Below are 22,305 nucleotides of genomic sequence, written 5' to 3'. Positions count from 1 at the left end.
ATGGGTTGTGCCTTTGGTGGTTCATCAACGTGTCATTCTGGTCCTGCGAGCCGTGACCAACGTAGCTAGTTTGTTAGCCACTGTAGCTAGACAGTAACTCCTCCAGTATGTGTTGACGACATTTCACGGGATTTGTTTTTGGACGGAAGCTGTAGAGATGTTTTTAAGTATTAAATGACCTGGTATGATGGTGCATTGATCAGTTATACAGTTTTAAAGCGTTGTTTTGTGTTTTTTTGCGCAAAGTCGACCTTTTTAAACAATCTCTCATTCACACCACACACACACACAAACTCACAAACACTGTCCCATGTTCCACACACATCCCTCATCCGGATAGTGTAAACACACTATCCACCACACACACTTAACGGCCATCATTTCCCCTAACTGCAGATGAAGAAGAAGCCAGTAAAGTACTCAGGTATATCAGATGAAGTGGACTACAGCATCCCTGACTACAAGACCGTCATCAGCATCAGCAGCAAGGACCAGCTCAACATCACCCTCTCCAAGTGTGGACTGGGCATGCTCAGTAACCTGGGCACGGTAAGTCAATGATGTCACCTACCAGCAATCTTGTATGTGCTATTCTATTGGCTAGCTGAAAATATACCTTGTTTTTGTTATGGAATCACATAATCTGTACTGTCAATAAGAATCACAAAACATTTTAACAAAATAACTTTTTATGTGTAAGTGGATTGTTTTGATTGTGTTGGGATAGCTTGGTGTAGGCCTTTTTCTTGTACATCCCAACATGTGCTTGTGTGTGCGTGGCAGGCCTTTGCGGAGGCGGCCAAGCAGACATCGGAGAGTTTCCAAGAGGACGAGGCTCCGTTCGTGGTGAAGAACCGTCTGGGTCTGACTGTGTCAGTGATGTACAGTGAGCTGTTCTGCCCCCTGGGCCGCGAGGCCGTGGAGCACCGGGTAGAGCTGCAGAACGGAGAGAGCCTCAACATGGACTACCGTCGCACCACCTCCCACTCAGACCAGTTCTCTGCCATGACCTCGCTGGTCGCCAAGGACTACTTCATACAGCCCAGTAAGCAACACAGTTACAACAGTTGCACCAGTGCAGACCAGCACCCATATTCAGAGTAGGACTGCTGATCTAGGATCAGTCTTGCTTTTTATAACATAATGAATACGATTATACAGACACAAATGGACCTGATCCTAGATCAGCACTCCTACTCTGAGATGCTTTATGAATACGGTCCCTGATATTCAAACGTGTTAGCGTTCTGACCTAATGCTCGGGCATTAGTTTGCGGAGCGAACATGATTTGTTCGCTGGGTCTAGGGTCAATTTAGTCATTGATCTCACGGTTTTTTGATGTTCTTGTCCTCAGCTCCGGCAGGCCACACTTCAGCCAGCGTGATTCCGTTGATCAAAGTGGGGCGTGGCATGTACAGTGTCCTGCACAAAGACTCTGGGGTCACCCGCTTCCTGGTCTGTCAGATCTACTCTGTGCAGGGAAGCAAGCACATCAAGATCCGCTCTCCCTTCCAGGCAAGTTACAGTCACCGGGGGGGGGGTGTTCTTCTCCAACTCACATCCAAGGAGCCTCACTGTTCTCAAAACCACTCGTGCAGATATCACCCAAATACTAATTTACTCTCATTATTCATCTCCATATACACTGGTTGCTTCCCTACCTCCTTCTCTCTCCACTGTACTTAACTTGACCCCAGAATGTACTAAACTTGACCCCAGAGAATGTAATTTCAATCTGAACAACGTGTCTCTTTCTCGTGTCTCCCCTACAGATCATAAACCACTTTTCCATCCCGTTCAGAGTGATGGAGGGCTCCATGTGTCTGGGGATCTCACTGCCTACAGAGGAGTTCTGCGTTCCTCTGGACTCCTACAGGTGACACACATACACACACACACACCCACACACACACACATACATTTACATACTTTATTTGAATCCACCAATCAAATTTACAGTAAAAAAGTATCAAAACATTTCAAAGATCCCTGTATGCATGGCACTCAAGGGTACAGACAGCACCTCCTTCTCCAAACAGTTAGGCTGCCCACGACAGCTGAAACAGAGCAGTATCCAGCCAACTGCTTTGCCCTAGTTTTTGTCAGTCCCGCAATCTGGAGACCACGCACTGCAAGCCTGTGTACGTGGCCGAGACCGCCAAATATCAGCGCCACCCGTTGCACCTACAGCCGAGGCTGTCCAAGCTTGCCACGAGGGGCTGGTATTTAAGCAGCTTGTCGGCAAAGGCCTGCTCCATGTAGCCGTTAAATGAGCAGCCCACTTCCAAAATGAGCATCTCCCCCCACAACAACAACAACAACAACAACAACAACAACATCTGGCGTATTTGGCACACAGGAAAACACATCATCATTAAGATCAAACCAGCTTCCTGGATGTGTGCTGTTGGTGAGACTACCTGTCTCAACTCGCTGGCTATCAGGTCGACAAGGCGGTCATGACTAGCAATGTACAAATCCTTGTAAATAAGCATTTCACTGTAAGGTCTACACCTGTTGTATTTGGCGCATGTGACCATTTTTATTTTATTTGACCAGACTCCAAAGCCTGCAGCACGAGTGTCCAATTTTCCATTGGCCTTCCTCCTGAAGCCCAGGAAGTTGTCCTCAACACACACACACACACACACACACACACACACCTGATTGCTGTGTGCCCCCCCCCCAGGTCAAAGTTGAGCCTGCAGCCGGTAACCGAGGGAGACAATCATTACGACTGTTCAGAGGGTTTCAGCTACGAGTCAGTGAGCCAGCAGCCTGGCACACGTGTACAGCAGACCTGTCATCGACATGGCAACAGCGCCAGCGTGCTCATGGTCAACATCGTCCCTCTGAAAGACACAGTGACATCACAACACACAGGAGTGGCCGGGGAGCACTTTGACGAGCCCTACATCCTGCACCTGTGGCCCTCCGTACTGCTCCGGAACCTTCTGCCTTACCCCATCACCTATCGCCTACAGGTACACACACACACTTGTTTTACTATCCTTGTGGGGACCAAACAATTGAATCTTATTTTTCCTATCCCCTTAACCTAACCTTAACCCTAAACCTAACCCTAACTCCTAAATCTAACCCCTTAGCCTAAAATAGCCTTTTTCCTTGTGGGGACCGGCGAAATCTCCCCACGAATGTTACTTGTTTCACTATCCTTGTGAGGACTGGTAGTAAAACCAAAAGAAACCACACACCCACACAACCACAGAGATCAGTGGCTACTACCCACATTACTCCTGAGTCCCTACCCACCAGCAGAGAAATGGACCTACAGTATGTTACGCCTGCTCCCCTATCACCTTCACACTGCACATAGATATACAGTGGGGAGAACAAGTATTTGATACACTGCCGATTTTGCAGGTTTTCCTACTTACAAAGCATGTAGAGGTCTGTAATTTTTATCATAGGTACACTTCAACTGTGAGAGACGGAATCTAAAACAAAAATCCAGAAAATCACATTGTATGATTTTTAAGTAATTAATTTGCTTTTTATTGCATGACATAAGAATTTGATCACCTACCAACCAGTAAGAATTCCGGCTCTCACAGACCTGTTAGTTTTTCTTTAAGACACCCTCCTGTTCTCCACTCATTACCTTTATTAACTGCACCTGTTTGAACTCGTTACCTGTATAAAAGACACCTGTCCACACACTCAATCAAACAGACTCCAACCTCTCCACAATGGCCAAGACCAGAGCGCTGCGTAAGGACATCAGGGTTAAAATTGTAGACCTGCACAAGGCTGGGATGGGCTACAGGAAAATAGGCAAGCAGCTTGGTGAGAAGGCAACAACTATTGGCGCAATTATTAGAAAATGGAAGAAGTTCAAGATGACGGTCAATCACCCCTTGGTCTGGGGCTCCATGCAAGTTCTCACCTCGTGGGGCATCAATGATCATGAGGAAGGTGAGGGATCAGCCCAGAACTACACGGCAGGACCTGGTCAATGACCTGAAGAGAGCTGGGACCACAATCTCAAAGAAAACCATTAGTAACACACTACGCCGTCATGGATTAAAATCCTGCAGCGCACGCAAGGTCCCCCTGCTCAAGCCAGCGCTTGTCCAGGCCCGTCTGAAGTTTGCCAATGACCATCTGGATGATCCAGAGGAGGAATGGGAGAAGGTCATGTGGTCTGATGAGACAAAAATAGAGCTTTTTGGTCTAAACTCCACTCGCCGTGTTTGGAGGAAGAAGAAGGATGAGTACAACCCCAAGAACACCATCCCAACCGTGAAGCATGGAGGTGGAAAAATCATTATTTGGGGATGCTTTTCTACAAAGGGGACAGGACGACTGCACCGTATTGAGGGGAGGATGGAAGGGGTCATGTATCGCGAGATCTTGGCCAACAACCTCCTTCCCTCAGTAAGAGCATTGAAGATGGGTCATGGCTGGGTCTTCCAGCATGACAACGACCCGAAACACACAGCCAGGGCAACTAAGGAGTGGCTCCGTAAGAAGCATCTCAAGGTCCTGGAGTGGCCTAGCCAGTCTCCAGACCTGAACCCAATAGAAAATCTTTGGAGGGAGCTGAAAGTCCGTATTGCCCAGCGACAGCCCCGAAACCTGAAGGATCTGGAGAAGGTCTGTGTGGAGGAGTGGGCCAAAATCCCTGCTGCAGTGTGTGCAAACCTGGTCAAGACCTACAGGAAACGTATGATCTCTGTAATTGCAAACAAAGGTTTCTGTACCAAATATTAAGTTCTGCTTTTCTGATGTATCAAATACTTATGTCATGCAATAAAAAGCAAATTAATTACTTAAAAATCATACAATGTGATTTTCTGGATTTTTGTTTTAGAGTCTGTCTCTCACAGTTGAAGTGTACCTATGATAAAAATTACAGACCTCTACATGCTTTGTAAGTAGGAAAACCTGCAAAATCGGCAGTGTATCAAATACTTGTTCTCCCCACTGTATATGTGATATAAATGTATATCATATATCCTCAGACCTTCCCCCTCACATGACATGACTATTATTGGTCACTGATTGATATTGTGTCTGTTGATTGGCTGACAGGACAGTGAAGAGCCCGCCCCCATCACCCTGATGGAAGGCCACTCGGCAGAGCTACACACTGCCGTCATGGACCTGTCCAGCCTGGAACTCCGCCTCCTCGACTACCTGGGGCAGGATTGGAAGGCCCACTATGGTCTCCGTGGCAACCAGGACGAGATCACCTTCATTGTGTTCCACTCCCTGCACGGTGAAGAGGAGGAGGTTAGGTTAGGAGAGAGGAAGAGAGCAGAGCTGGACATTGCGGTGCATGTGAAGTACGACGCGGGCCAGACTGAGGTGGCCATCCATTCTCCCTACTGGATGGTGAACAAGACGGGCCGCCTGCTGCAATACAAGGCCGACGACATCCACCGCAAACACGCCATGGACTACGACATGCCCCTGCTCTTCTCCTTCAAGCCACGCAACTTTCTGAACAACAACAAGGTAGTGGGTGGGGTTGGACTGGGCTTTTAAGTGATAACGCCTAACCTTAAAGATCTAACCCTTACTGCTTGTCTCGCCGACCTCTAACCTTTTTTCTCTCCCCGTGGCAGGTGCGGCTGATGATCTCGGACAGCGAGCTGTCTGATGATTTCTCCCTGGATACCGTGGGTAGCTATGGTGAAGTAAAGTGCAAAGGGAGGCACAAAGATTACCTGGTGAGTGGTGGTGGATCAACACTACTAGCAGATGAATTACAGTCTGATGTTCACCCTTTCAACAACTTTCAGATGGGTCATGGAGTGTGATTTGCTGAACATTGAACAATCAACAGATTAAATTATTCAGGTTGATTGTGGCTTTCTATGGTTTGATTGAAGATCGGGGTGAAGATCGACCCCAGCAGTTTCAGCCTGACCCGTATTGTGAGCTTTGTGCCGTACTACCTGTTGGTGAACAGGACCAAGCATGTGATCAGGGTGGGAGAGGAGGGCCAGGACCACTGGACTGAGGCCAGACCACACCAGGTACTACAACTAGAGCTACTTACAACCCCAAATGCAATTCAAACCATTCAGGAAGTGCTTGTAGTAAAAATGTGTTCAAGTCATGGCTTGAATATCAGTTAATTTCCTAAATTGACAGAATTTTGAAATGGAATAGTGGAGCCCTACTCTGCATACAGTAAGTAGCACATCCATGTAGTGAAACTGACCTCTCTGTTTTTCTCTGTCTCTCTCTCACTCTTCTCTCGCTCACTTGTTTCTCTCGTTCTCTCTGTGCTGCTCAGGCAGCCATCCCATTCTGGCCCGAGAGGGACTCCAAGAAGCTCAAAGTCAAAGTGGAAGGCTGTCAGTCAACCCCTCAAACCATGGACTTCACCAAACCAGAAAACTGCCTGTTGCTGCACCTGGACAACACTGTGAGTAATGCCTGAGATTGCACTACACACGCACACACACACAAACTTAAGGATGGTACTGGAGTGTTTGTGGGTAACTACTGTATAAACTGATGCTGAGGCTTTGTAGTGATAAATACATTTTCCAAGTTGGGTTCTTTAAAGTACTAGTACTACTACTTTTAATTTGGCCTTCCTCCTGTGTTTTCCAGCTGGGTGGGGTCATTGTGGACGTGAACCTATCAGACCACTCAATCATTATCCGTTTCTCGGACTACCACGACGGAGCCGCCCCCTTCCTCATTATCAACCACACCAAGGAGCAGACGCTGGGGTTCTACCAGAGGTAAAGGAGAGACTGGAGGGAGGGGGATTGATGGGGGGTGGAAGGGAAGGAGGAAGGTAGGTAACAGGGCAATAAGCAGAAATGTTTTATTATATGGGTGGCATTTTACTCTTCTTAAAACAGGCGCAATGCCCTGAAACAAAACCTATATAAATCTTACAGTTTATCTTGAAGTGGGATGTCTCAACTTTCCTTTTAGCAATGTCCATGAGATGGTAGCGTTTATTTATGGGGACATAAGTAAACGGTACAAAATAAGTGTTAAGGCTCTACTATTCCTCATTGGTTTCTGAATGAAACCTGCATGTTTACAGCCTCCGGTTCAGCAAACTTCCCAGGCTGTGCTGCGTGCAGGATCCACCAGTATCTCTTGTTTTTAATTGTTGTCCCTTGGTTTTGTTTGTTGTTTGCACTTACTTTGTATTTGTTTTAATACAGGGTTTTCGTTTTATTTGATGTTGTGTTGTTTTGTCTGTATTTGCCCTGTTTGCATGGATGAAGTTCCTTTGGTTTGTGATTTGTTGTGATTTACACTTATTTTGCTTTCAGTCAGAATTGTTTGCTAGTACCACGTTTTTTGTCTGAAATGTGAACCTGGGCTTTTTCTTGTTGACAGAGTTTGTGTGTGTTTATGATTTTGTTTGGTTTTTGTTTGTTTGCTTTGTTTTGGTGCTGGAGTCGGATCTGCTCCTTACATGCCACTCCACAAGAAAATAGATTATGTGCATTATATAAATGATACAAAACATTGCATTACATATTAATATCACTATATGGTTCAACAACCACGAGTCATCTGATTGATAGTGACCAAACTACAGAGCGAGGAGTGATCAAGGAGGAGCTCCGGCTTCACAGTGTCATGACCGTTTGCCCCCCCCATGTTCTAGGTTAATTTGCTTCATAGTGGGACTCTGGCAACGGGATCTGACCTCTGCTTCCTAGCGCCTTCCATTTTCCCCAGCCACCAATTTCCATCACCCCTGTTTTTTTCTGACTGTCAGCTATCTTCATCTTGGTGGGTTTTGCGTGGTCTCGTGTTTGTGCTTTCTAACTCGTTGTGTGTGTGTGTGTGTGCGCGAGTAGCAGTCAGAAGGAGAAGGACAAGCTGAGCCCGGGGAAGGCGGTGTACTATACCTGGGCTGAGCCCACCGGGTCACGCTTCCTGGTCTGGCAGTGTGGCAGCTACAGTGGCGAGCTGAAGAGCGAAGAGGTACTGTACCACGGCTTTCTATTCACTCCTACTAGGGTTGGGTGATATTACCATAGTATCATCTATCGGGGATGATTGACAGCCATCGTCAATGGTGATGACATCGTGATGTGACAGAGGATGGGCAACTGGCAGCCACTTTTGAAGGCCCTCGAATCAACTTACTGTTGTAAGTTAGAATAGTAGAATACAAATTTGGTTGTGCATCAGCATATTTTCTCTTAAGTCAATCATTGATGGTCACTCGAATTACCGTCTGGGGAGCCCCGATTGATTTTGGTAGTCAGTCTCACTCAGATATCATATTCTATTCTCAAATCAGTTTTATTTTGAATGACAAATATTTTCGCCCACAATAAGTGAAATTGAGCAAACAATACCAAGATGGAAACGAATGAGAAGTCAAAAGAAAACTTAGAGCTGAGCTAAAATAAATGATGGTTGGCCTAGGCCTATTTCCATATTATTCTAGCAATGTGCAACCTACCTACAACGCATAGTAGCTTAGGTCTAACGCCTCGATCAGACCGATTAGTAATACTCCAATCAAGTTGTAGAAACATCAAGGATGATCAATGGAAACAGGATGCACCTGAGCTCAATTTCGAGTCTGATAGCAAAGGGTCTGAAGACTTATGTAAATCGGGTATTTTCTGAGCTCCAGAGTTCCTCTGTGGAGATGGGAGAACCTTGCAGAAGGACAACCATCTCTGCAGCACTCAACCAATCAGGCCTTAATGGTAGAGTGGCCAGACGGAAGACACTCCTCAGTAAAAGGCACATGACAGCCCACTTGGAGTTTGCCAAAAGGCACCTAAAGACTCTCAGACCATGAGAATCAACTCTTTGGCCTGAATCTCAAGCATCGCGTCTGGAGGAAACCTGGTACCATCCCTATGGTGAAGCGTGGTGGTGGCAGCATCTGGGACTGGGAGTCTAGTCAGGATCGAGGGAAAGATGAACGGAGCAAAGTACAGAGATCCTTGATGAAAACCTGCTCCAGAGCGCTCAGGACCTCAGACTGAGGTGAAGGTTCACCTTCCAATAGGACAACGACCCTAAGCACACAGCCAAGACAACGCAGGAGAGGCTTCAGGACAATGTCTTGAGTGGCCCAGCCAGAGCCCGGACTTGAACCCGATCTAACATCTCTGGAGAGACCTGAAATTAGCTGTGCAGCGACGCTCCCCATCCAACATGACAGAGCTTGAGAGTATCTGCAGAGAAGAATGGGAGAAACTCCCCAAATACAGGTGTGCCAAGCTTGTAGCGTCATACCCAAGAAGACTCGAGGCTATAATCGCTGCCAAAGGTGCTTCAGAAAAGTACTGAGTAAAGGGTCTGAATACTTATGTAAATGTGATATTTCAGTTTTTTATTTTATTTGCAAAAATGTCTAAAAACCGTTTTTGTTTTGTCATTATGGGGTTTTGTGTGTAGATTGGTGAGGGGAAAAAAATCTATTTAATACATTTTAGAATAAGGCTGTAACGTAACAATGTGGAAAAGGTCAAGGGATCTGAATACTTTCTGAATGCACTGTATGTATACATATTACACAAAAATTAACTAATATGAAACAGACAAGGATCTCCTGCTTAGTGTTTAACAAAGCTGCTTAATATGGTTTAGTCCATCAATAATCACATACAACTTTAAAATCGTCTCATTATTCAGGCTCCGATCCTCAAAAGGCTTAGTAAAGGGTTTAGCTAAGTCCACCAGAAAGTTTGAAAGTGTTACTGCATTTTCTTCGCCCTTATACTGGTTTGATGACCTGAGCAGTTTTACAAGGGAAGCAACATGTGATGGTAACCAGTTGAAAATTGTTTACAGCAGTATAAGCATAGTTTTATAAGTTGTTGAGTCTTTCTTTGCATCTGATGTGCACTTGATCCGTGTGTGTGTGTGTGTGTAGGACCTGCGGTTGGATGTGAATGAGGAGGGTAAGCTGTACCTCATCTCGTTCTATGAGGGCCTCCAGCGGGTGGCGCTGTTCACCGAGGACCGGCGGATCTACAAGCTGCTGTGTGAGAGTGAGAAGGCTGAACTGGCTGAACAGGAGATCATCCTCTCCCTACAAGACGTGGGTGTCTCCCTGGTCAACAACAGCAGCCACCAGGAGGTGTCCTTCATCGGCATTACCAGGTACACACACACACACACTCACTCACTATGGTATGATAGTGCTACAGTTGACTGTACTGTGAGTGGAAACGTGCATTCCAATTTCAGAGCAGCAGCATATTCAGTGTGCTTTCCCCTGTGTGTGTAGTTCAGACGTGGTGTGGGAGTTCAAGCCAAAGAAGAAGTCTCGCTGGAAACCCCTGAGTTTTAAATATGCAGCGCTGCTTGAGACCCATTTCAGAGAGTACACCGAGAGTGGACAAGTGGACAACGCCATCTTAGACCTGGAGAGCAACTTTCAGGTCAGACAGCAACTGTATATGCCACTATACAGAATCTATGCGTCTGATATCATGTATACCATCCACTTGATATCCTACCCCTTGAAAATTATACAATTTGTAGAGGTAAAGGTGGTTCTCAATTTTGCACAGCTCCAGTATAACATGTGTGTGTGGGCTAACTCTGTGTTGTCAGGTGTCTCTGACGCCAAACAGGCAAGACATGAGGATGATGAAGCCATATGATGCTCCAATCAGGAGGAACTTCCTTCCAGGGGTGAAGGTGGAGTACAGCATATCGGCCCGCCAGAGTACCTACCGTGTCCAGATCAACCGCATACAGGTGGGTTCCAGAGAGTTGGAAAGTGAGCACTCTATCCAACTCTATGGTGGGTCCCCACCCGACTATCCTACCATAGATTTTTACATTGACCGTTAAGTCATTTGGCCAACTATTCAATTAAATTCAATGCCATTCCTTTCATTTTTTAAGGCCTTTGTTTTTCCACAGATCCAGAATCAGCTGCCTGGAGCAATCTTCCCCCATGTCTTCTACCCAATAAAACTACCCAAGTCTGTCACCATGGACTCAGGTCAGTACCATGCTCTGTCCAAGTCCTTCTGTGTTGTGCAGTCACACTTACATGGGCCTAAGTGGGTGCCAAAAGGGGGCCATTTCCGACGCAACCATAGACATTGTTAGACTGGAGTACTCTGGATAAACACATAGCTATGGGTGTTTCTGCTCCCCACTTTCCTGTAGAGCCCAAACCTTTGACCGACATCAGCATTGTTACCAGGGCAGCCGGACACTCAGATATCTCACGCATCAAGTGAGTCCATCGCTATAGTTAATTTTCTTCCACCTATCTTCCATCTCTCTCTCTCTCTCTCTCTTCTGTTCTCTCTCTCTGTGTGTCTTCTCTCTGTTTCCTTACCTCTTCTCGGCCAACTTTCTCATTGCCTGTCTCTCTTTATTATATATATATATATATATATATATATATAATCTCTTCCCCCCTCGTCTTGGTCAGGTATTTCATGGTGCTGATCCAGGAGATGGACTTGAAGTTGGACCTGGGTTTCCTCTACGCCATCTTGGATCTGTTCACCCTGGAGAACGCCAGTGTGATGACATCAGAGCAGATGGTAAGACCCTCCCCCCTCTCTTCCCCTCAATTGTCCTCCACACGTTACCCCCACTACCTACTTCCATTACAGTAGTGTCAGTAATCCGTAGTGGTGCTCTATAAGCTCTTCGCACATGCTAGCTCAATTAGCTTCCAGGTTCGTAATGAACCAGGAAGCTAATTGTTCTAGCACAGTGGTTCCCAACTCTGGTCCTCGATTACCCCCAACAGTAAAAAAATGTATTGTAGCCCCAGACAAGCACAACTGATTCCACTTGTCAACTAATCATCAGGCCCTCAATGAGTTAAATCAGGTATGTTTGTCCGAGCTACAACAAAAATGTGTGCTGTTGGGGGTACTCGAGGACCGGAGTTGGGAACCACTGATCTAGCATGTGCAAAGAGCCAATAGACCTTTTCAACTGTCAAAACAATAACATGTTCTACACTGAACAAAAATATAAACACAACATGTAAAGTGCTGTTCCCATGTTTCTTGAGCTGAAATAAAAGATCCAAAAATTTCCATACGCACAAAAAGGTTATTTCTCTAAAATGTTGTGCACAAATTTGTTTACATCCCTGTTAGTGAGCATTTCTGCTTTGCCAAGATAATCCATCCACTTGACAGGTGTGGCATATCAAGAAGCTGATTAAACAGCATGATCATTACACAGGTGCACCTTGTGCTGGGGACAGTAGAAGGCCCCTCTAAAATGTGCAGTTTTGTCACACAACACAATGCCACAGATGTCTCAAGTTTTGAGGGAGCGTGCAATTGGCATGCTGACTGTGGGGATGTCCACCAGAGCTGTTGCCAGAGAACTGAATGTTCATTTCTCTACCATAAGTTGCCTCCATAGTTTTGAGAATTTGGCAGCATGTCCAACCGGCCTCACAACCGCAGACCACGTGTAACCACGCCAGCCCAGGACCTCCACATCTGGCTTCTTTACCTGCGGGATCGTCTGAGACCAGCCACCCGGACAGCTGATGAAACTGTGGGTTTGCACAACCGAAGATTTTCGGCACAAACCGCCTTGGGGAAGCTCATCTGCGTGCTTGTCATCATCACCAGGGTCTTGACCTGACTGCAGTTCGGCGTTGTAACTGACTTTAGTGGGCAAATGCTCACCTTCGGTGCTCACTGGCACAGTGTGCTCTTTTTACATTAAAAATAAATAAATAAAAATTTAGTCATTTAGCAGACGCTCTTATCCAGAGCGACTTACAGTTTGTAGTGAGTGCATACATTTTTCATACTGACCCCCTGTGGGAATTGAACCCACAACCCTGGCGTTGCAAGCGCCATGCTCTACCAACTTGGCTACAGGAGGCCACACGGATGAATCCCGGTTTCAACTGTACCGGGCAGATGGCAGATAAGCGTGTATGGCGGTGTGTGGGCGAGTGGTTTGCTGATGTCAACGTTGTGAACAGAGTGCCCCACGGTGGCGGTGGGGTTATGGTATGGGCAGGCATAAGCTACGGACAACAAACACAATTGCATTTTATCGATGGCAAATTGAATGCACAGAGACCCATTGTCATGCCATTCATCAGTCGCCATCACCTCATGTTTCAGCATGATAATACACGGCCCTATGTCGCAAGAATCTGTACACAATTCATGGGAGCTGAAAATGTCCCAGTTCTTCCATGGCCTGCATACTCACCAGACATGTCATCCATTGAGCATGTTTGGGATGCTCTGGATCGATGTGTACAACAGCGTGTTCCAGTTCCTGCCAGTATCCAGCAACTTCGCACAGCCATTGAAGAGGAGTGTGACAAAATTCCACAGGCCAAAATGAACAGGCTGATCAACTATATGCGAAGGAGATGTCGTGCTGTATAAGGCAAATGGGGTCACCAGATACTGACTGGTTTTCTGATTCACGGCTCTACCGCCACGCCATCATGTGGTGCTGTCACCCACCCTGAGACCTAAAGTCCTGTTATCCTAGCCCAACCAAGATCATGGTTTTGTTAGGATAATGGATGCTGCTTTGTGGGTATGAAGTACTGTTGTGGACAGGGGTTGCATCCTAGGTCAGCCATATAGGGATTGTTACACCCACACAAGTGATCATGGACATCAGCTGCAAATCTGTGCAATATCAAACAAAATGAGAATTAGTGACAACCAAATAAAACAGACAAACAGGGAATGTTCAATGACCAAAAAATACACTATACTTAAATCAAAGAATCAACACTGTATTTCATATCATACAAAGAACACCTATGTAAATGGTTAGTGGGTATAGACATTCATCTTACTCCAAAACAAGAGATGATTGAATAGTGTCTAATACAAATAATTAGCAGAATGTCAGGGCTGGCCTTTAACAGAAACCTGCACACCCAGTACCTAGATCTCTAGGAGCAAGAGAAACTATAATGTATTCAGACCCCTTATTCTGAAATGGATTAAATTGTTTTTCCCCCTCATCAATCTACATACAATGCTCCCATAATGACAAACCAAAAACAGGTTTGAGAAGTTTTTGCAAATTGATAATAAACAAAAAACTGCACTCACATTTACATGAGTATTCAGACCCTTTACTCAGTACTTTGTTGAAGCACCTTTGGCAGCGATTACAGCCTCGAGTCTTCTTGGGTATGACACTACAAGCTTGGCACACCTGTATTTGGGGAGTTTCTCCCATTCTTCTCTGCAGAATCTCTCAAGCTCTGTCAGGTTGGATGGGGAGCATCGCTGCACAGCTATTTTCAGGTCTCTCCAGAGATGTTCAAATCCGGGCTCTGGCTGGGCCACTCAAGGACATTCAGAGACTTGTCCCGACGCTTGGCATTCAGGCCAAAAAGTTCAATCGCGGTTTCATCAGACCAGAGAATCTTGTTTCTCATGGTCTGAGAGCCCTTTAGGTGCCTTTTGGCAAACTCAAAGCAGGCTGTCATGTGCCTTTTACTGAGGAGTGGCTTCCGTCTAGCGACCCTACCATAAAGGCCTGATTGGTGGAGTGCTGCAGAGATGGTTGTCCTTCTGGAAGGTTCTCCCATCTCCACAGAGGAACTCTGGAGCTATGTCAGAGTGACCATCGGGTTCTTGGTCACCTACCTGACCAAGGCCCTTCTCCCTCGATTGCTCAGTTTGGCCGGGCGGCCAGCTCTAGGAAGAGTCTTGATGGTTCCAAACTTCTTCCTTATAAGAATGATGGAGGTCACTGTGTTCTTGGGGACCTTAAATGCTGCAGAAATGTTTTGCTACCCTTCCCCAGATCTGTGCGTCGACACAATCCTGTCTCGGAGCTCTACGGACAATTCCTTCGATATCATGGCTTGGTTTTTGCTCTGACATGCACTGTCAACTGTGGGACCTTATATAGACAGTTGTGTGCCTTTCCAAATCATGTCCAATCAAATGAATTTACCACAGGTGGACTCAATCAAGTTTCTAACATCTCAAAGATGATCAATGGAAACAGGATGCACCTGAGCTCAATTTCGAGTCTCATAGCAAAGGGTCTGAATACTTATGTAAATGCATATTTCTGTTTTGGTTTTATACATTTACAAACATTTCTAAAAACCTGTTTTCGCTATGTCATTATGGGGTATTGTATGTAAATTGATGAATATTTGTATTTATTTAATCAATTTTAGAATAAGTCTAATGTAACAAAATGTGGAAAAAGTCAAGGGGTCTGAATACTTTCCGAATGCACTGTACCCTTCAGTCTCTCCAGGACTTGGGACTCTCTTTGTGACCTTCATCCGCAGACAGGGTTTAGCAGCGTTCACAGGTCTCTGTATCTGAGGATAGAAAACATTAGAAATTAGACCAGGACTTGCTTCATTATTCTCAAGTGATATAACATGTGATATTTGTTTTTTTGTATAATTTGTCATAGTTCTCTCTTTGGGACTGAAAATCTGTTCATTACCAGGGACCTAATTATTTTCTTCAACCAAACCTCAGTCAATCGCTCTGCGGTGTGGGAAAGGGTATATGAGTCAGGCAGAGGCAAACCTGTTGCGAACACACTAGTAGCCAGGTTGTTCAGAGACTAGCTGCGAATCAACCAAGAATTGTCTTTTGACATTGTCATTGTGCTGGGAGACTCCCAGCACCAAACGTCAAGACAATTCTTGGTTGAATTGCAACTATTCAGAGACATGAGCTTTCAATAGATACATTTGAAACTAGCTAACTTGGTATTAGAGGTGAGGGATTTGTTTTGATACTGCAGTTGGCTGGCTGCCAGCTAGCTACAAGTCAGTAGGTACAGTATGGTGTCTCACCATGTGGAAAGTTTTCATTACTACACTGACACGGTCTGCGACAGGTGAGAAGTTGTAAATGCATGGGTAGGTTCTGATTAGGGACATTTTCAACTCAACATTTTTCATAAATCAACCCATTCCTCCTAGTTACCTAGTACAATGGTGCATCAATACACTCTCATGTTGCTGCAATACCAAAAATATCCAGACAATTAGTTTGCTTGTGCATAATCCTTTATTCATTCCAATGTCAGGCCAGTTGAACAGTAATGTAAGCCTATTTCATGTTCACTATAAAACTTCCAAAATAATCAAAATGTGAATAAAATAACCTTCAAACATAACTTCTATAGTATCTTTAAATTCCACCTTTTCACTCCTTATATAGAAAGCAATCAAAAGTCTGCAAATCTCTAGCTTCACACAAAATATATTTGCAACACTGAATTGTACCCAGGGGGTAAAGTGCCAATGTTTCGAATTAGACCGAAAACTGGTTCTGCAGAGCAAGACGGGGAAAGGACATAAAACTGCCTGTGGTAGAAGGGGAAAAATGAACACAGCAAAGACAAGAAACTGCATATGCATGGTCTAATAAATCAAACAAGGTCTACAGTGCATTTCTCAGCCACCAACACACAATGGGTTTTCAAGCCTTTCTTTAATACAAACTACACTGTATTCCTTGCATTTCCTCCAGACCGGTATGATAATCAGACTCCTGCATAGAGGTTCTGCTATGTTCAGGCCATCTCAGAGTGAAGCTCAAATATAACATACAACTTTCAGTGGAAGAGTTCTTGTTAGTTTAGTATAAAAATAAAGTTGCACACCAATTATGCTCCCAAACATTTTAATGGGTAGAGCAGCCAATGTTTCGGCAATGCTGAAACGTTGGTTACTATACCCATTAAAATGTTTGGGAACATAGTGTTGTCTTTATTTTTATAGTTTAACCAGTCTGCACCTCTAAAAATGTTTTAGGGGTGCGTCAGCTTCTGCCTTTTACCAGTTAGTTAAGTAGAAATTTGTTTGACGACCAAATTCAGGGCTGACAGTGTTTGGACTCGGGATTGAAAATCTGTGAAGGGTTCATTGGGTGTAACGTACCTACAGCTGTCTGACTGCTACCCCAAATATAAAATGCACCCCTTAAACCTATTCCATTCTAAATCAACCCTAAGTAGATCCTACTATGGTAAACTGATCAGTCTAACCCCAAAGTATGTGTCTATGACAAAATCTTAGCGCGCCCGCATTATTGTAGAATGCATAATAAACCAATTGCATGGTGTTCCAGTGAAGAAATAGTCAGTGGGACTGTGGTGGAGGCGTTACTTAATTTGGCTACATACTAAACACTTTAGCTAGTTAGGTAGCTAAGGTTGTTTGTAGCAGATCAAGCTAACGTTGGTGTCATTAAAAAATATATATTGGATGGCTGTCTATCCTATTTGTATGTAGCTAACTGACGTTACCTAGAATATTTGGTTAACTTGATAAACAATTTACCAGTGTGCTACATATCATCCTGGCACCGCCACCTCCTGCTGCTAATGTTACTATCCATGCAGGCAATGCAGCCAGCTGCGATTTTTCTTTGGGAAATCTATCAACTTTAATTTTCTAAAATAGATTTGTCCCCAGACGTAATGACCATCCCACCCGCGATTACTATGAAAACAACTAAACTATGTTAGCTAACGGTTTAGCAATTAGCAAGTTTGACATTTCATTTGAAAATATTACTGTTATCTGCTTTTGATAAGCGGTTTAGCAAAAAAATACGTCCCGTATTATCTGTATACGGCCCCCAGTTATTGGGCACCTTACTATTTTGTTCAATTACAAGATATATCCGTTTAATTTTGTTGAAAAAAGAGACACCAACCACGTACCCGGAAGTGTTTACTAGATGGCTAGTCTTCAGGTAAAAATAATGACTTGCCTGTCAACTTTTCATTGCGTACGGTGCGCCCTCTTGTGGACTCATAAAAATGGTTCTTCACCAACATATTCAGTGTTGTAACCAAATGAAATATGAGTATTAATAATTTACATCAAATACACTTTAATTTCAGTTATGTGCATTAACATAAAACAATGAAAACACTGTTGGAGTTTGTGTTGCAGAGGTGCACTTGGAAAGTAAAGGAAGAAATACACAAGATGGGTTCAACAAATATATATATTATATTTTAGACATTTATTTTTTTGAACAAATACATAATTTCATATGAACACAAACAAAACAAACAATTAAATCTCGACCTCCATCCCTATATTGTCACAAAAATCACAATAAAAATCCAGCTCCACCGCTACCTCTGGATCCCACTGCACACACCTGCAGTGGAACCAGTGCTGGCAAAAGTCACAGCACACCCATGGCACCTCGGATCCTACACTCCTGAGAGGAGCTTGCAGGGCGGATCACGCTCCCGCAGCGAGCACAGCAGGTGGTGTCTTCTTTTATAAAAAATTAAATAATAATACAAATTGATTAATATGGTTTTTAAAAATGTAGAAGTTCTTCAACAACAATAGTAATTGATACAACTGAGAGAGCGAGAAAAACAGATTATGAAGTACCTGAGAGTGGTGCCATGGGTGGTGTGATCAGATGTGACCGGGTGTAGCTTTTCTCTCCTTTTCTGTGCTGCAGTTTGAGAAAAAGTGGTGTTAGAGAGCATGTTGCATGAAAACCCTTTTCAACTTTTTTTTACATCAATACTCTGGAGGAAGCTGCAGAGGTTTTGGAGGAGGCGGAGATGACTTGAGGGCTGGTGCTATTTACTGTAGATATATAAAGATATATATATATATTTTTTTACATTGCTGTTTTATAAAACAGATAACAAACAGTCATTTTTTTCGTAATTTAACATGTGTTTACCTGTGAGGTGGTGGTATTCAAATTGCAGGGGGGCAGGGACATCAGACGAGGCTGCTATGGTGGTGTGACCAGGGGAGACGGAGGAGGCAGTTGGTCCAGAGGAGGCCGTGTTGGTGGTGACAGACATGGGGGGTGGTGTACATCGTGGTGGTGGTGGACAAAACCGCCGACGACGGCTTGGAGGAGCTGGTGTTTGTAATGGTGGGGTTGAGGGGGCCGACGATGGTGTGGCCGGGGGAGTAGGCATGTGGCCTTCTTCTGCAGCTGGGGACTCCGGCGGCTCCTACAGGTGTTGCACACTGGGAGGCACTGGCAGTGGTGATGCAGCTGTCAGGTGTGGTCTCCAGCAGGGGGCCCAGCAGAGGCGATGGCGTCAGTGGTCTCATCCATGGCAGCCCTCTCCTGTGCCCTCTGTGTTCTGAGGGCTGCCCGACGCTCTTTCTCCTCTGCCCGGCCCTCTCCTTCTCACCCCTCTCCTGCCACTGGCGCGTCTATTCCTCCCCGGTGAGGCATGTGGCGACCACAGGGAGTCTTCTGTATCGGTCCAGCCGATACTTCAGGACAGTAAGGATGTGCCCCAGGTCTCGCTACTCAGCCCCCTCTATTAGGGGGTGCTCTTCTAGAGCCAGGGATAGGACTGGAGCAGCGGCTGGGACTGGGACAGGGGCTGAGGGTCCTCCTGTGGTCGCTGGGGAGGAGGTGTCTGATGGATGGCACATTGCTACGGTTCCAGTAGAGGCGGTGTTGGGACCCGGTAGGGTCCGAGACGGCATTAAACGGGACCCATCAATGGCTGAAGGGTCAAAAGGGAAGAGGGCACACTTTCAAACCCTTCACCACATAGCGCATGTCCTTGCATCGCTGGTACGGGTAGCGAATACTCTGGCAAATTCTGATTTGTTTACCATGTAGGAGTGGTCAAAATGGCTAAGGTCTCCAGCTACCGGAGAACTCAGCCTTTAAAGGGCCAAAGTATGCCACGTCCAGCGGCTGAGGACATGGGTGCAGTGTGGTGGAAGACAAAGAAGTATAACCCCTTCCCCTTAGTGCCACCGCGAGCACTTCCGGGTCCATGTGGCTCTTGTGCCCATCAAAGAGGAGAAGGAGAGGGCGCTCTTTCACTGCATACTTAATGAAGTGCTGAAACCACTTCTTGAACAGGTCCCCACAATGTAGCCACTGCTTGACCGTCCCACAAGGCTTGGGGGGGCCTCCCAGTGTGTAGTGGCCACCGGGGAAACACTTGGGGTAGATGATAAACGGGGGATGTCCTCCCAGTTGCATTAAGCAGGCCAGCACTGTGATGTGCTCTTGGTCCCCGGAGCCTGCTGGTACACGTGTTTGCGCCCGGGAGCCAGCACTTTGAGCCTGCTCTGGTCGCGTACGAAACCCAGACTCATCGCAGTTATAGATTTGTCTGGGTTTCTCCCTCAACCCACTCTCCTCCAAGTGCTTCTCATAAGAAGCGAAGAAGGTGTCCATCGTCGGACGTGTGGCACACTCAGCTCTCCCTGTCCAGGGTGTCCGGCCTCCTCATGCTTAGGTTCTTGTGTTTTCTCTTGAACATTTCCCACCACCTCTTCCCCCAGTGGTGGGATTGTTTCCCGGGGTGCCGAAACCTACAATAGAATAGAATATATAATTGTCCATCCAGGATGAAAATGTTTGTTTGGCATCACTACACATCCACATTTACATCACACACATTGATAACAGTCAGTCAGCATTCTACATACATAAACACAGAACACCAAATACCTGCGGATTTGTCTGCGTATTTCATCAGCCTCTGTCTGGGTGAAGGGGAACCCATGGCTGGCGCAGTAGATACAGCACTGCACCAGAGACTTTTCATCCTCTGGTGCAGCAATGTGGGTGGTCCATCATGACAACCATGGGTCACCCGGCCGCTCAGCCTGTCCGCCAGGGTCTGCTGAGGTACACCATGCACCTTGGTAGATAAGAAAAGAAAACTGTACTAGCAGATAAAATTCACATACACATGGTAATCTCCCTAAAAACAAAAGATGCCTAACCTTGGCAGCCTGGCGGATAGCCATCCCGCCCCGGCAGTCCTCCATGGCATGGAACATAGGTCCACCTCACTCCATTGCTTCTCTTGACTTTCTCCATGCTGCAGTGGTAAATACATGTAGCTAAATAACTTGGCATACTATACACATTTTAGAAAGATAACTCAATCTGAATATGTATAAACATTTACATTTCAAAGCTAAGGCATTGAAAGGTGATGAAAGTATTTCACAATAACTGAAAGTGTACCACGTTTTTTTGTTTGATGTTATCTGTAATGAAAATTAGTGTCCCAATTAGTGTAATATTGATGCATACATTGTACCATTTAACTAAATACTGCCTCTATGTAGCTGTTGTAAGATGAAATATAGCCAACAGTGATAGGTGCTCGAAAAGTTCATGGTTCAAATTTCCAAATACATTTTTGCAGATTGTGCAAAACGCCTCCGTCAGAGGACTCCAATTTTGATACGGTAAAGCTTGACAACATGCAGCTGTTTTCGTGATATGTATTATCTAACACTTACAATTTCTTTCCTTTTTGCTTACTTAGCAGTTCTATCAACATTTAGCAACTAAGATAGCAACATTAGAAAATCCGTTAGCTATATTTCAGAGGTAAAAAGTTGGATATTAAATTAGGTGTGGTCTGTCGCGCAGTCGAATTTTTACAATATGCAGCGTGTTCCACAAAATGTGTACATATAACTTTTTGAAAACTCTCAAAACCTAACTTAACTTACATAAATTGCACTGAAAATCGGTGGTCAGCTAGCTAAAAGGGTGTCGTTAGTCACAAAACTTACCGTTATTTTTCAGCCCATTTAAATGTTGAGCTCGAGGTGATTCAGTTCTCCAACCGCTAGAAAGTGTCCGAGGTCAGTGGGTGTCTGATGTTTGGGGAAAATTAGCTAGCTGTTTACAGCCGCGACAGAACCGCTGGTTGTTTACAAACGCACTGAAAGTTCCGGGGTTCACTCTCCGCTCCTCCTGTTAAGGTTTAAGACTGAATATATCTCTCTCCTCTCTCTCGGTGGTGTTCAGGTGGAGTTGTTTGAGAAGGACATTGAGTATCTGAAGACTGAGATGAACCACATCTCAGCCGCTGACACGCCCCCTATCAGTCTCTTGAGTACTTCCACATCTCTCCCATCAAGGTGAGCTTCAGTGTCGTCACAGTGCTTTTACTGTGTGTATGCTACATACCTTAGGCCAGGAGTTTTTCTAGACAGCATGGCCTGACCAGTAAAAAACAGTAGGCCCTCTAGTCATGAACTGTTATTTACCAGTTATGCACCATAGTCATGGGATCAGGAAAACTCCTGGTCTAGGGATGATCTATATATAGTAAGGTGTGTTTGTTTGGCAGCTGCACCTGAGTTTCTCTTTGAGTTCTGGGGGAGAGGATGGTAATAAGGAGAAGAGGGAGACTGAGGTCATCCCTGTCCAATCCCTCAATCTGCTGCTGAAGAGCATCGGAGCAACCCTCACTGACGTGCAGGACGTCGTCTTCAAGTATGGACACATACAATGGCACACACACACGTAACAAACAGAAACTCTACAAAACCACTTCATGCTATTTATTTGCTTTTGACAAGGCTTTATTTGACCATGTCCCCTTTTTGCATACATTTACAC

General features: G+C 45.2%; 1 protein-coding gene across 1 annotated transcript in view; it reads left to right on the top strand.

Annotated features, from left to right (window-relative positions):
- The window catches only part of LOC121584548 (vacuolar protein sorting-associated protein 13A-like), a 59,677-nt gene that overhangs the window by 25,281 nt on the left and 12,091 nt on the right, over positions 1 to 22,305 (top strand). The window contains 20 exon segments of the mRNA XM_041900495.2: positions 397 to 549; positions 784 to 1,045; positions 1,356 to 1,516; positions 1,774 to 1,877; positions 2,691 to 2,985; positions 5,057 to 5,482; positions 5,593 to 5,697; positions 5,860 to 6,006; positions 6,270 to 6,401; positions 6,593 to 6,726; positions 7,813 to 7,939; positions 9,858 to 10,087; positions 10,215 to 10,368; positions 10,544 to 10,690; positions 10,859 to 10,940; positions 11,111 to 11,180; positions 11,382 to 11,496; positions 21,709 to 21,790; positions 21,793 to 21,821; positions 22,034 to 22,179. Coding sequence (XP_041756429.2) covers positions 397 to 549; positions 784 to 1,045; positions 1,356 to 1,516; positions 1,774 to 1,877; positions 2,691 to 2,985; positions 5,057 to 5,482; positions 5,593 to 5,697; positions 5,860 to 6,006; positions 6,270 to 6,401; positions 6,593 to 6,726; positions 7,813 to 7,939; positions 9,858 to 10,087; positions 10,215 to 10,368; positions 10,544 to 10,690; positions 10,859 to 10,940; positions 11,111 to 11,180; positions 11,382 to 11,496; positions 21,709 to 21,790; positions 21,793 to 21,821; positions 22,034 to 22,179 — 3,101 coding nt within the window.

The sequence above is a fragment of the Coregonus clupeaformis genome, chromosome 16 (assembly GCF_020615455.1).
Source record: "Coregonus clupeaformis isolate EN_2021a chromosome 16, ASM2061545v1, whole genome shotgun sequence".
NCBI classification, from domain to species: domain Eukaryota; kingdom Metazoa; phylum Chordata; class Actinopteri; order Salmoniformes; family Salmonidae; genus Coregonus; species Coregonus clupeaformis.
Note: the sequence above shows the minus strand (reverse complement) of the source record. Positions and strands in the feature narration are given on the sequence as shown.